Consider the following 14,330-nt stretch of genomic DNA (forward strand, 5'->3'; position numbering starts at 1 on the left):
ACAAAAAGAAGGGTGTTCCATTGGTGTTTCTAAATGATGGAGCTTGGGATTATCAAGCAGAAGCTCCTACCAGCCCCTAATAATTGCCAGCTGTGTGAAATGGTCTTTCTTTCTACCTTTTCAGCATTAACAATAAACTGCAACAGCCAGAAGCAGCTGCTGGGGTACTGGAATATGCCATGAAGCACTTTGGGGAGCTGGTGAGTCCTGCTGGATAACTCTCCATGTCTTATGTCTTCATGAGGTTTGTAGGTGGGGGTTTTGTGTGTGATTTTGTCAATCCATCACATCCCTGCTTATAATAGTGCATCTTTCATACTGAAGGTGCCTTGCTACCACTGGAGGTGTATGCTGTGTACTTAGCAAACACTGCATATGGGTAAGATAGCTGGGGAAGGCTGCAATAACCTGATTTAGAGGAGAAATTAGCAGCTCTTGTTGACACTAAATGCAGCTGCGGGCAACTAGCAACTTGAGAAAATAAGTATTTTTATTTACAAGTAGCCGGGAAGGGAAGGAACAAGTTCCTGTTCTAAGTGTTAAATGCTTGAGGGCTTTTGAGAAACTTCATCAACACATTCCAGGTAAGGATTTAATGGAAGTTGTGCCTCTGGCCTCTCATCCAGGAGGCACGTGAACCTGTCAGAGAGTTCACAGGTATTATGTAGAATAGCAGATTACCCAGTCCCTGACAGCTTTGACTGTTCAGAGAAATAAAATCACCCCATCCTGTGTGTGTTCTGTGCCCTTCTCTGCATGACTTACCCTTTTCCCTTTCTTGTTTCTTTTTTGTAAGCATTTAAGTTGTGTCCAGGCACCAAAGCATCTGTGCTCTCCTGCCACGTCTACTTTGTTAAAAAGATGATGTTGCAGTGATAATTCTTGCAGTGCTTTAGGGTGATTGGGAAAAGGAAGGCAGCCCTGCAAGCACAGTAAGTTAGTCTCTTTCATTAGGAACCACTAGAAAGTGGAACACGTAGCACAAAATGGTACAAGTCCTCTGGTGTAGTATTATAGTGTGGTTTTGACCTAGCCTGGAAAAGAATTCCTTTCTGGGAGAAATACAGACTTCAGAACATCTTTGAAGCTTATGATTCCTTGGGTGGATTGAGCAAAGCTCTCTGTTACCTAATTCTGACCTCACTCTTTAGCAGTAATGTCTTTCAAAAAACAGAGTTCGCCAGAACAGGCAGTGAAAAGGTTTAGAGGAGCTGTGAGCTCTGCTTTCAGGAACTTGCTTAAAATACTATGAGTGAGCTGAGAAGATAAAGGCTGGTATATAAATGTCCTAAGTGGAAGACCTGGCATGCAGAGCATGGTTTATACTGACCCTGCCCGCAGAGCTGGGGAAATAATCTATTCTGCAGCCTATGTCAAGACATGAGCAGCCAAGGACTGAGTAGATAAACACGTTGGCAGGGATAAATATGGAAAATGTATTAAGGCATTTTATTTCTTGAAAATTAGAAACAATCTAGAAACAAACTAGAACTAGAAACTGAAGAGAAGCTTGTGCAGCTGATAAGGATCATTGCTTGGCTTTCTTTTACCGTCTTTGGTACAAACCACAGCCTTTCCTTGTGAGGGCTGTGATTAGACCCCAGCATCATACTACCTGTTGTATTAAGTTCTGTAGCACTACCCAAACACACAGTGTGCTTTTTGGGTTTGGGTTTTTTTCCAGCCCATTCCTGAACACGGGGCTGTTGTTCTTGTTTAAATGCAAACATGTGCAACAACAGGAAGTGGAATATTTTATACATTTATCCTTTTTCCTACACCACTCACTCTCCCCCTTCAAAAAGAAAAGCAGCAGCTACTGAGCTAGTATTTCACTGGCACTGAATAAGGGATGATGTTGGATTGATCCCTCTGGTAAACCTGAATTCATCTCTCTGCAGGCTGAGAAATACTCAGGATTCCTGGTTTTGTTCTAGCTCAAGGCTTTTCTCTGCATCACAGAAGTCCATGAGGATATTTAGAATGAAAACAAGGCTCAAATGACAACCACAGACGCAGAATTTTTCAGGAAAAGCTACAGTAGTTAATATAGACTCATCACTATTAATCCCACTATTTATTTGGAATGGTTTTTGGGTTCTTTTCCCCCTTAGGAAATTCAAGCTACCTGGTATGAAAAGCTTCATGAGTGGGAGGATGCTCTGGTGGCCTATGACAAGAAGATGGACACAAACAAAGATGATCCTGAGCTGATGCTAGGACGGATGCGCTGCTTGGAAGCACTTGGTGAATGGTAAGAGGGGAATGCCCATCTGATAAGTTAAGGTCTTTCTGAAATAATCTTCAGTCTTATGATCAGATCAACCCCATTTGTAACAGAGAAAGAAACTGTAAATAGAGGAGACCTCTCAGGGAAAGTTAACTGGGCAGCATTTGTCAAATGCAATCATAAAAGGAGCTTGTTGTGGCCCTTCCTTTTAAACTCTGATTAAAACATAAGAGGTTTATGGTCAGACTTGTGTCTATCGAGAATGCATGGTCTTTTGACAACTGTTAGTGAAATTGTCTGTAAGTAAGTGTAAGATTATGCCAGATGAATTATTCTCACTTTAAAACCCTTTTGCCCATCTTATAGCTGGCCGAGTTGTTCATTATTACTCTATTTTAGCATTCATTAAGCATTGCCTTTGTGGACATTTGGTACTTCAAGCCCTATGTTAAATGTGTGCTGTCAACATGTAACTGGTTAGAGTCAGTACTTGTGAGAGGGTGAACTGGTAGTGACTTATTGCTTGCTAGTTCACTGTTTTCCTCCCTGTTCAAGCCCAAGAAGATAATAGGAGAAGGCATCCTGTGCACTGTAGCGTGCAGTTCTACCCAAGGGCATGTGTGTTTTGGTCCAGGTTCCGCCTTCCTACTGAAATTTTCATGTCATGAGCTCTCTCCTGATGGGTCCTGACGTGAACCCGTGGGGTGGCACACAGTGAGGAGATTCCTCTCCACTAAAGTCATTTTACTGTTGGAGAAACAGAGCTGTCTGAGAAACCAAATTCTGTGACAGAGTTTTCTGCCCTTTTTGTTTCTAGATGAGGGTGAGGCAGATTGGGTGTAGCTTTTTCAGCAGGAAAAACAGATCCTCTTACTGAGCACAGTCATCTTTTCTTACTCTTAGTCGTCTTGTCTAGGAACAGGCAGTCCCCACCAGGGATTTATGGAATTTCTCCCTCCTGCAGGACATGTATTTGTGGAAAGTGTCCTCTGAACCTTCTGCTTCTTCATATGTCAGTGATAAATATACTACAAAAGGATGCTTTTCTTCTGTTGGTGCTAGATAACATGCATCTGTAGGGATAAGTGCAGTCAAACTTCACAAAGAACTGTCTGCTTGCTCTTGTGGAACTGCAAATGTCCTGCAATTCAGAGGTGCTGTCTGCTACCTTGCAACTGGCTATAGAGACATCATCCTGAGGCTGAGGGTTCTGTGGTTTGCCTCCTGGTATTCTTCCATAGTGTTCAATTCGACTCTTTGTGCTGCTTACAGAGTATGACAGTTAATCCAGAACTGATGCTATGCAGCATCATTATTTCAGTATTCTGTGCAGTGACGTTTTGGAAGGACAGCCAAAATACTCCCAGCCATTTGTCTGCTGATGCAATAGCCATACTACTGTATTAGCATCCATGAGGTCCTGATTTACTGCTGTTGCTAGGTTTGGCTTGTTTTCTCATTTCTTTTGTGGGTTTGGGGTTTGGGGTTTTTTCCCTCCTGGGTCATTAATCTGTCAGAATGAGTCTTGCCTGTGGCAACCCATTGGTTCTGTTTGACTAACTCATCTTCCTTTTGGGGAGGGTAGAAGATGACAGTGGAGATGGCAAGGTGGCCTCCCACACAGTTGGCAGCTATTCCTCTGCTACAGAGTATCCAGCCTGAGAAATTCAGGAACTGCAACACCCACAGAAATTAGTTTGATTAATGGAGCTTTCCCAGTTGATTTCAAAGTGATAATATAGACAATCCTGATGCTTCCTTTCCATTGGAGATGAAAGATTCAGTTCCCCACTGAGATCCTGCCGTGAAAAGTCTTCCTGCAAGGTTACAGCAGCACTGGTTATCTAGTCTCTGTCTTCAAACTTGATAATGTGTTTATCCAAAATGATTGATAGCAGGAGCCATGCACAAGCTATTCATGTCATATATCTCTGGTACTGAAGTTTGGAGAAAAATGTAAGCATTCCTCGTTTGGTGTTGTTTGGTTTCTTCTTGGGAATGGTTTGGGTTGTTTTGTGTATTTGTAGATTGGAGTTGACAGTTCGGTTTGTAAAGTAGTTTTTGCTAACTGCTGAGGAGCAAATGCAGACCTTTGTCTGGAGTTTTGTGTTCAAAGCATAGCATGCCTTGAAATTCTTCTCTGATGATAGGATCTTTGTCATCAGCCTAGCATGTCTGAGCTGGCCAAAGGAGAAGAATCTTGTTCTCCACTCTATAAGGAATGATGGGGCTGGTGGTCATCTTATCTGTGGAAAGCGGTTGTTTAACAAGGTGAGCTTCTTAGAAGAGGCTTTTTGCTGATCCAAAATTGTGGATTCTTCTTAGGGGGCAGCTCCACCAACAGTGCTGTGAAAAGTGGACACAGGTCAATGATGAAACTCAAGCTAAGATGGCTAGGATGGCTGCTGCTGCTGCCTGGGGTCTAGGTAATGTATCCTTCTGTGGTGGGATATGACAGCTCACGATGTGGGAGCCCAGGTAGTTTTAACTGCAGAACTCCAAAACATAAGAAACAACAAAATCAAAGAACAAAATTATTTACATTGGGCAATGAAGTGTCATTCAACACTGTGTTTACGTAAGGTCTCCCAGCATGGTCTCAAGTAACAAAGAGACCATCTTACTGGTCTGAGCAGATGATCAGTTGCTTAACTGGTCCCTTTTACTTAGTCTTACATTGAGCATAGCTCAGATGTGAAATGACATTAATAGAATAGACCCTTATTTACGAACTAGAACAATCTGTTGGGCGTTTTGCTAAGTTGTGTCTGCTGAGTAGACAGTCTTCAGTGGAATAAATCTATGAATGGTCCAACTATCTGTTATGTTGATAGCCAGCAGTTTACTGGAGAAGCTTCTAAATCACTTGCTGCCTGCAGCCTGTGCTGAGAAAAAATCATCTCTTCTTCCTGGACACTAATTCACTCAAATGTTCTGGAAATGTCAGCATTTCAACTTCTTCATTACAAGGAGTGCAAGAACCTTTTCTATGAGGTTAACAATTTGCCTAAAAGAAAAATGCCAATGTTTTTGCTTGTCTATAATGTTGTCTGTATATATATACAGTCTATGTGTATGTATATCTACAGTTTCTGTATATAACACAGACTGTCACTGCCAAAGACAAGCTTCTGGAGGCCTGACTTAAATGTAGAAGTCTGCACAACATTCAGGCCTAGTTGCTGATACCTAAGTGCACTGTAGCATAGTCCTGTTGCAGAGAAAAAGCTGTTGTATAACTGAGGATATCTGTCTCTGCAGGTCAGTGGGATAGCATGGAAGAATATACCTGCATGATCCCAAGGGACACCCATGATGGTGCTTTCTACAGGGCTGTATTGGCTCTTCATCAGGACCTCTTCTCACTGGCTCAGCAGGTAATTACCTTCCTTGTTGGCTTCCCAAAACCTGGGCTAAGTTGAACTAGGCTATACTGCTGCATAGAAAGACAATGGCTTTAAACAGCCTGTCTTAAATAACCTATGAATTGCTCAAAACTTTTTTATTCCATTGATGTATTAGACCTTAATAATTGAGCTTATCCTGTATTTCCAGCACTGAAACAGCACTGAATATAGGTAAACCACATGAATATATGTATAAACACAGGATTGAATGTATGTACAGATAGTAGTGGTTCGGTGCTGTAGAGTGTAAGAATGTTGCACTCATTCTTAGGCTTCTTCAATTCTATATCTGTTTTCTAGAGAAAGGATTATCTCAGCAGAGGTAAAACTTGGTAAAAGGCATTCATGCCTTAAGGCACACTTAAGATTCTTCGTAGATGTTCTGTGCACTTCTGTCTGTTGCAGCTTTTTTAGTGAATTGTTCATATCCATCATGTACCAGAATTTTTCCTTTCATTTTTCTGGTAACAATTACAAATCCTAGATTGATAGGAGAAATCAAGGTAAGGGATCATCTGTTAAACACATCCATATTGGCATGCTTTCTCACAGAGGAGTTTTGCAGAGTGACTTTTTCCCCTCTGTAAACGTGGAGCGTGTTATTTACTTTCCAAAGAAGCTTAAGTACCATTTCTCAGAATTGTTATGTGCTGGCTTGCCACCTTAGATAAAGGAGCAATTCAATCTGCTCTGTCAAAACCCATACGTGGATTTTTGGGTGATGTGCCCAGTAAAATTAGCCAGGCATTCAGAGGTGTAGAGTTTGTGATTAACCTTTAACATTTTGAACAGGAAAAACTATAGATGAGGGATTATATAATGGCTGGAACCAGAGCTGGGTTTATTTCATGCTTGAAGAGCGTATCTTGGAGGAGGAAGAATGGAATTTGCTGTCCTGTAAAATTCATGAAAACCTGTTGGGTTACATAAAGCAGAAAGATATTTTCTATCCCTGTATATTATCAAATAATGTGTCTTGAAGCTTTTTTGTAAATTACTCTCCTGCACTAAAATGTGAACTTCTCTTTCCCTCTATAAATGTTACTAATGATGATCCCTACGTGGAAGTAGGAATAGAAATACTGCAATTTAGTGTTTTTTAGTACAAGTTTCAAACTGTGCAGGTAATTAATGAAACCCCATTGACTTCTGCTATACCAGACCCCTGTTTCCTGCCAAATCCTTCTATTGGTAGCATCCTTTCATGGTTCTTGTTGAAGAATGGGAACAAAGCCATGAGATGGAACAGATGAATAGCAGTTCCATCAGCTGGCTCTAGATAAAACATACCACATTTGCACCAATACGTTGTTCTATTTCAGTGCATTGACAAAGCCAGAGATCTGCTAGATGCTGAGCTGACTGCCATGGCAGGAGAGAGCTACAGTCGAGCCTATGGGGTAAGTGTGTCTCAGCCTTCATTCTCCTCATTGCTGCTTCAGACTGTTTCTAGAAGTTGCATAAAACTTCTGAGTAGTGCTTGTATTTAAGGTCCTTTCCAACCCAAACCACTCTGTGATGCTATGATTGTCTAAATACCAGTATATAGCAGTGGATTCTTTACCTGTTGGGCAGCATATGTACTTAAGATTTTGATGCCAAAATACTGTTCCTTAATTATAGATGTGCTTTGTAGTGATTGGAATGGAATGTGATTGTTTCCTTCAGGCTATGGTATCCTGCCAGATGCTGTCAGAGCTGGAAGAGGTTATCCAGTATAAACTTGTACCAGAGCGCCGTGAGATCATCCGCCAGATCTGGTGGGAAAGACTGCAGGTACATCTATGTAAAAATCAAGGATGGAGATGCTGGTGTGCTGTGTGATGTGCTGATGTGAACAGCTTCCTTTCGGATCAGCATGATGGCTCAGCAAGTCTTTCCGTTTCTCTTTTTCTCCTAATAGCATATATGCTTACAGGGCTACGTGCCTTCTTCTTTGCATTTGTCCTGATGTGTTTTGGTTTTGGTTAATGCTCCTGAGGTGTCTACTGATGTGACATTTAGTACGGTGATTTAAGCCTTGAAATAGATGTGTACAGAATGGAGACTCTAGTAACAGCTCCAAGGCTGTTTATCTCAGTGTTGGATCCCACCCGGCAATGCTGGTTTGGATAAGGCTAGTTTGAACTTTTTACCTGGCTGGCTGCATATGAAGAAACACATTATCTCACAGTGCTGGAAAACTGGACAGAGAATTCATGTTTGGAAAAGGTTGTCCTGTTCCTCTTGTTTTGCCCTTTTACAAGGACATTTCCAATTGACTGGTGGCACTCAAGGACATGATCTAATGATAGACTTGGCAGTGTTAGGTTTATGGTTGGACTTGATGATCTTAAAGGTCTTTTCCAACCTAAATGAGTCTGATTCTGTGATTAGCCTTATCCTCTTAAAAGACCTTTAGCAATACTGCATTTCCTGTATTTAAGGAGAAGATCGTGCCTTTCTTACTCTAAACAGCAAAAATCCAAAGCACCTCTGAAGATTTAAATCGGCCAAATATTTGGAGACTATTTTCGTACAAGACGCATCCCTACAGTGAAAGTGAACATCATCAGCTGAAGTTGTTCCTACAGGAATACTGTTTAAAGACGTGATTCCTGCAAGGGAAGGAGAGGATGAAAAAAGGCATAATTAGGGCAAAATGCTTTCATTACACCAACTTCTGATATGCTGCCTGGAGGAAGAATTCCTCCCTATGCAGATTTTCTCACTCTTGATTTCTTTATCTGCCTCCATATGAAAGGCTGCTACTGCTGCCTATTTTGTAGCTGTTTGGGAAACTGTGACAAAGCTTTTAGTCTCCCATCTGCATTCCTGTCTGGAAAAGCTCGGGACCATTCCTGAAATTGAGAGTGACAGGAAGTGTAATGTCTGACTACAGCTGTTTATAGTCCTGAAAGCAGTACATACAGTTCTTGGACATTTCATAGCTGCTTTTTAATAATCTTAAAATGCCTATTGGACTAGGCTTAAGTGGGTGTTAAGGAACAAGCCTTGCCTAGCTTCCCAGCCCTCAATTTGAGGGGAAAAGGGAAAGAAATAGCTGTTTTGGTGCCAAAGTGCTTGATGCCATTGGAAATTCTTTTGTTTACCTGAAAACTAAGTCTTAGTGGTCTCTGAACTGATATGAACTTCAGAGTATCACTGTTACCATGAAACACTTGGCCATTACAGCAAGTACCATGTATTTGGTTGTTACTGTCCCTTCCACAATTCGACTTCTCTTACGGCATCCTTGAACATCGGAAATACAGACTCGTCCTGCTCTGACAATGTTGTTGTGCTTCTCCCTTCAGACAGACAAGAACCAGACAGTGCTTGCACAAGCAGCATAGCAGTTGGAACTGCAGTTTCTGGCAGAATTAGCAGTTCAGTCATGCCAGCCTCTAAGAGCAACACAAGCAAGGAGAAGAAAAAGGGTGATAACAAAAATATCTTTGCAACCGTTTGGTTTTGTACCATCTTGAGATTTGTCACTGTTTAAACCAAAATAGGCATTAAAACTAGGTTGAAAAAGGTTATAAAACTCTCTACTTGTTTTGGAATTGCACAAAGAGCTTTTCTGATTTTTGGATGCATTTCTGCTTCAGAAGCTTTTCTCCTTTTTCCGTTAGAAGATATTGTTAGACTTTGAACACTGAGCTGGCTATAGAGAGCAAGAGTCAAGGACTTAACCTTCTCCACACATTAGTGTTAAAGAAATAGTGACTTAGTTTGTAATGTTGGCCTGCTGTGAATTACAGTCTCCTACCTTGGGAAAAGTCCCTTCGGATTCTGAATTAAAGCTCTGCGGGGTAAAATGGAGATGAAACACTAACAAGGTCTCTCTTCTTTTTCCTCTCAGGGCTGCCAACGAATTGTGGAAGACTGGCAAAGAATACTGATGGTCCGATCTCTTGTTGTAAATCCCCATGAGGACATGAGAACTTGGCTCAAGTATGCTAGCTTGTGTGGCAAGAGTGGGAGACTGGTGAGCATGATCAGGCTCTACCTTCTAGAGCAGCTTTTTAAACAGTTGGCTTTCTTGTGCTGCTTCAACCTTGAGCATTTCCAAACACTTTAATTGCCCAAATGGGATGGGCTCTCCTCTGAGGAAGAGACTGGTCAGTTGTTTAAATGCTAAAACTGTAACCAGTGTAGAGTTCGTCCTTGTAGCCAAGGTTGTTTTTGTGGGCCCTGGGAGCCTTGGAGCCCAATTTTTATTGGATGCTATACCTGAAAGTTCTCATGCAGCATTGGTAGTTATAATAGTGCTCTCTACATTGTAGATTTGACAGAGTGCTTTAGCAGTGTTGTTATTGTTGAACATTAAAATCCTATTTCAACATTCACCATGAGATTTATTGCCAAAACTACTTGCAACAGAGATTTTGCACTCTCTACTGGCTTCTGAAATGAGAATCTAATGCTCTGATCCCAGTGAAGACGTATGGTTTATTATGTGATGATATTCTTATGAGTTCAGGGAGTGGTAGCAAAGCTGCTGTTTGTTTTATCTGGAGGGTTGGAGGTATATTTTTAGTGGCAGGCAGGTCTGTGATCAATATGAAATGGAGGTACGAGTGAGCCTGTTTTAACTTGCTTTTTCTCTTTGCAACTTTCTCCAGGCTTTGGCCCATAAGACGCTTGTCCTGCTCTTGGGGGTAGACCCATCTCGACAGCTGGATCACCCACTGCCAACAGTTCATCCCCAAGTAACTTATGCATACATGAAGCACATGTGGAAGAGCGCTCGCAAGGTACTGAAGAGCATTGTACGCTTTATGTTTTATTGCTCAGGTTTTGTGCTGTGGCACACACATGAGCTCTTTGTAATCCCCTGAACAACGTCAAGGCTGAAGGTTTTATTTTTGCTCACCTAAAAAAGCATAATGAATCCCTTTCCTTATTGTTACTTAGAAGATAAGCTTTTGAAATCTTCCTTTACAACCCTGTAGTGACAGGGAAGGCCTGGCCCCAATTTTATTTCCTACATGGAAGGATTATTTTTACTAAACCAGTATCAGGTACCCAAGGGATGCAGCCAAGATTAATCACAGAATCACAGAATCCCAAGGGTTGGAAGGGACCTAAAAAGATCATCTAGTCCAACCCCCCTGCAAGAGCAGGGTAACCTACAGTACATCACACAGGAACTTGTCCAGGCGGGCCTTGAATATCTCCAGTGTAGGAGACTCCTGTCCTCGCTAGGGTTTTACTGTGTGGGCTTGGTACTTAACTTTTCATCCACTGTTCTTGCCAGGTTTCCAGGCTGTATCTATGGCCAGGGTTACATGTTGAAAGAGGGAAGGAGGGGGGTTTTATTAGCAGTCTCATAGACAAGTATGCTGAACAGTTTGTACTTAGTTACTGAGCAGAACTGACTTCTATTAAGGACATTATTGAAAATTTCTAACTGAAAGACAGCTGAAAAGTACATAGGGTTTTGTCATGGGAGCAGTTTGGCTCCAAAGAGCCTGGGGTGAATGTTTTTGACATTGCAACACAGGGAGAATTTACATAAACAAATCTGGTAAGCTCCAGACTGGATAACGTATCTATTTTTTTTTAATATACATTAAAGCCTCCATTTATCCTCATATTCTGCCACATCTTTTTTATTTTTCCTGTCTTTGGGATTGCCAGCACTGGAGCAGAGCCATTGCTATGGGAACGTTGCATGACCTAACTATTCTCATTTGAATGTAAAAACCAGAAGGAGCTGCTGCTGAGGCCCTGTTCTGTTGGCTTTGTAAAACTGTGCAGTGGTCTCTCACTTGCTTCAGTAAATGACCCAAGAAGCATATGGGTTGTCTTTGCTTGTGTCTTCAAGTGAAAGTGGACTTTTTTGTGTTTAGCCTGTGATAAAGAAACAGACCAGATGCAGGAAACTGGTGCAGTTGTAGAAAGCAGAATGAAAGAAGGCATAAAGATAAAGGGGGTGGAAAAGAGAATGTATCTAAACTAAACTGATGCAAGAATATGTGGAGCCCATGAAGAGAGGGGAAAAATGAAAGATCAGAAAAGCAGCAAAGATGGGAAGGAGGAACAGATGTGGTTAGAATTGCCTCCTCTTGCTCATTGAATGATTTCCTATTTAAATACAGTGCATAAGGTCTGTGTCTAAGGGTTTGGTTTTTCTCCTTCTAACATATTAAAACTGGGTGGTGTTTACAGTGCTGAGGGAGGAATACTTTACCCAAGCTAGCCCTAATCCTAGACCTGCATGCAAGGCTCAGCCCTTTCTCTGAGTGCTCTTCTGCAGGAAGGGCTGAGTCAATGATTCAGTCCTTTGAAGCACTTGGAAATTAGATACTTAAAATGCATGGTTAAAGGTGCTGCTCTGAGACAGAAGAAGCTATATTAGGGTACAATAAAGTTTGCAGTCTGGAGTGACTCTTAGTGTTTGGTATAAGCAACATTTGCAAGTGTTTAGAGAATTCTGCTACCAGAAGCATTATATGTTTGGGTGTATCCTTATGTCCTAGTTGAGTGAGTGTCATTAACTATAGTTGTACCCAGTGGAGAATGTAGACCAGAGTTCATATAGCTCTTTGTGTTCACTTGATTTGATATCCTAAGCGATAAGCTGCTGAAGTAGGTTGCTATGGTAGGAAATGACCATTTTCTCTAGCTGAAGAGTTCAAGTTAGGTTGGTTGACCTAACGCCTTTTCTTTACTTGCCAGTTTTCTTCCTGCTGGATCTGGCATCTAGATGGAAACCAGCCTCATAGCACTTCCAGAGCTGCACAAGAATCTTTTCTTACACATATAAAAAGATGGATAAGTAAAGCCTATTGCATTTCTTCTAACAAGGACCTTTGCCAGCAGCTGCATTCTGCAGATGTAAACCAGAACAAGGCTGTGTACAGACTTAGCAATTCAGTTGTTCAGTTGTCTCAGCCTTAAGTGCTCTGCCTGTTGGTTTATGGTGGTCAGTTTTCAGTATTAATGGAAACTAAAGAATGGATTGCTGGGTGTGTGCAGATATGAGAGGGGCACGTAACTGTTTGGCAGTATCCTTTGGTCTGTTTTTAAGAAATAACAGCATAATTATTTGTAAGACTGCTATTTCCCTCCTGCCACCTTCTAACCAAGTATCTAGGTTACAAGCTGTGGCATGGCCCCTGTTAATGTGTGATACTTTCTTTTCTTTACTTTCTTTTATTGTACCCTGGGCTAATACCCCTCTTCCTGACAATTGACTTGTGTAGGCTGGCATTTGACCAGGATAGATGAGGCATTTCAGCTCAGGTGATTCTTGCCTCATTCTAAGGTAGCTTATTCCTGTAGGTGGAACAGAAGTAAACTTGAGGCTTTAAAGCATATTATACAGTTTCTGACCTGAAATCGTAGAATCATAGAATAGTTAAGGTTGGAAAGGACCTTAAGATCATGCAGTTCCACCCCCCCTGCCATGGGCAGGGACACCTCACACTAAAATGACCTTGCAGACTGCAAGAGCTTTACTTTAATTGTTTCCAGTGAAGCGTGCATACTGTATTTTCATTAAATCTTTAATTTTGGGGTTTCTTACCCCATAATCCTTTCCAAGGAATTTCAAAAAGAGAATTCCCTCAAAATTTGGTAGTGCAAGTTGCTTTAGCACTACTGCCTTATGTCATCTGCTGGCAAAGGAGCAATGTATATTTGTATTTCTTAAACAGTTTTTAAGGCTTTAATTTATTGAAACAACTCAAAGTTTACATCCCATGGTAGGTCCTGGAAGCCTTGCCAAAGCTGAGGGGTTAGGAGGGAAGATCAGGAAGCTGCAAGTTTCCCTTCCGGCATTATCTTCTCAAATCATTTATTCTGTTTCAGGCCATAGCACGTTATAGGGAGGCTTCTCTGGATTGTGATCCTGTCTGTTATTATAGTGACCTGGTCAGATACAGGTCGTAAGCTATGAACATCTGTTTGATTGTTGGAATTGCTGGACTGTTTTCAATGTCCCTGCTCAATTGCAAATGAGATGTTTCTATATCGTACTAGAACCTCACTCTGCATGAGCAGTAACAGGACATTCTCTGCTGCTTCTTGTACAGGTGACATAGTCACTTTGCCAGAGTTAAGTTCTTGCACATCAGAGCACAATGGTGGCTTATCTTATGGTCGGGTTTGCTTTTGACTGTGTGTATGACATGAACTTGAGCCTAGCATTGGAATGAAGTAGTTCTTTGCTCCTCGGTGTAGCAATTCAGTGGCCAGATTTCTGAGATGTCGAGAATCTCTCACCTCTTCATTTACTTGGTGCTATATACATAAACTGGTTTTAGAAGGATGTAAATGGCTAAAGAGCTTTGAAAGGAAACAGAATTTATTTTTTGCCTTCAATGAAAGTTGATTTCTACATTGTTTTCCTGTCCTGTGAAGTTGTATTTAACCCCTATGGTCCTTACTGCAACCATCGTCCCATTGCAGATTGATGCGTTCCAGCACATGCAGCACTTCGTGCAGACAATGCAGCAGCAGGCACAACACGCTATTGCAACCGAGGACCAGCAGCACAAGCAGGAGCTCCACAAGCTCATGGCACGGTCAGCGTCTGGTGCTTGGATCCCCTTTAGCTGTTTAGTGAAGCTGATGTCTTTCCTGATGAGGTTGCAGGGTCCATGCAGATGGCACATTTAGATGAGACCCATGCTTTGATTAAAAGGATAGCTTCTCATTTCTCTGGTAGAGACCCCTTTGGTATTACATTCTTAGCTATTAGA

The 14,330-nt window shown here is 41.6% G+C and overlaps 1 protein-coding gene across 2 annotated transcripts in view; it reads left to right on the forward strand.

Annotated features, from left to right (window-relative positions):
• MTOR (mechanistic target of rapamycin kinase) overlaps window positions 1–14,330 on the forward strand; it is a 64,146-nt gene that overhangs the window by 34,169 nt on the left and 15,647 nt on the right. For both annotated transcript variants that reach the window (XM_065696290.1, XM_065696291.1), the window contains 9 exons: window positions 125–200; window positions 2,115–2,254; window positions 4,556–4,656; window positions 5,492–5,607; window positions 6,960–7,037; window positions 7,306–7,413; window positions 9,482–9,607; window positions 10,245–10,376; window positions 14,038–14,153. In XM_065696290.1, coding sequence (XP_065552362.1) covers window positions 125–200; window positions 2,115–2,254; window positions 4,556–4,656; window positions 5,492–5,607; window positions 6,960–7,037; window positions 7,306–7,413; window positions 9,482–9,607; window positions 10,245–10,376; window positions 14,038–14,153 — 993 coding nt within the window. The remainder of the gene's footprint in view (window positions 1–124; window positions 201–2,114; window positions 2,255–4,555; window positions 4,657–5,491; window positions 5,608–6,959; window positions 7,038–7,305; window positions 7,414–9,481; window positions 9,608–10,244; window positions 10,377–14,037; window positions 14,154–14,330) is intronic.

This window comes from Lathamus discolor, chromosome 16, assembly GCF_037157495.1.
Source record: "Lathamus discolor isolate bLatDis1 chromosome 16, bLatDis1.hap1, whole genome shotgun sequence".
NCBI classification, from domain to species: Eukaryota; Metazoa; Chordata; class Aves; order Psittaciformes; family Psittacidae; genus Lathamus; species Lathamus discolor.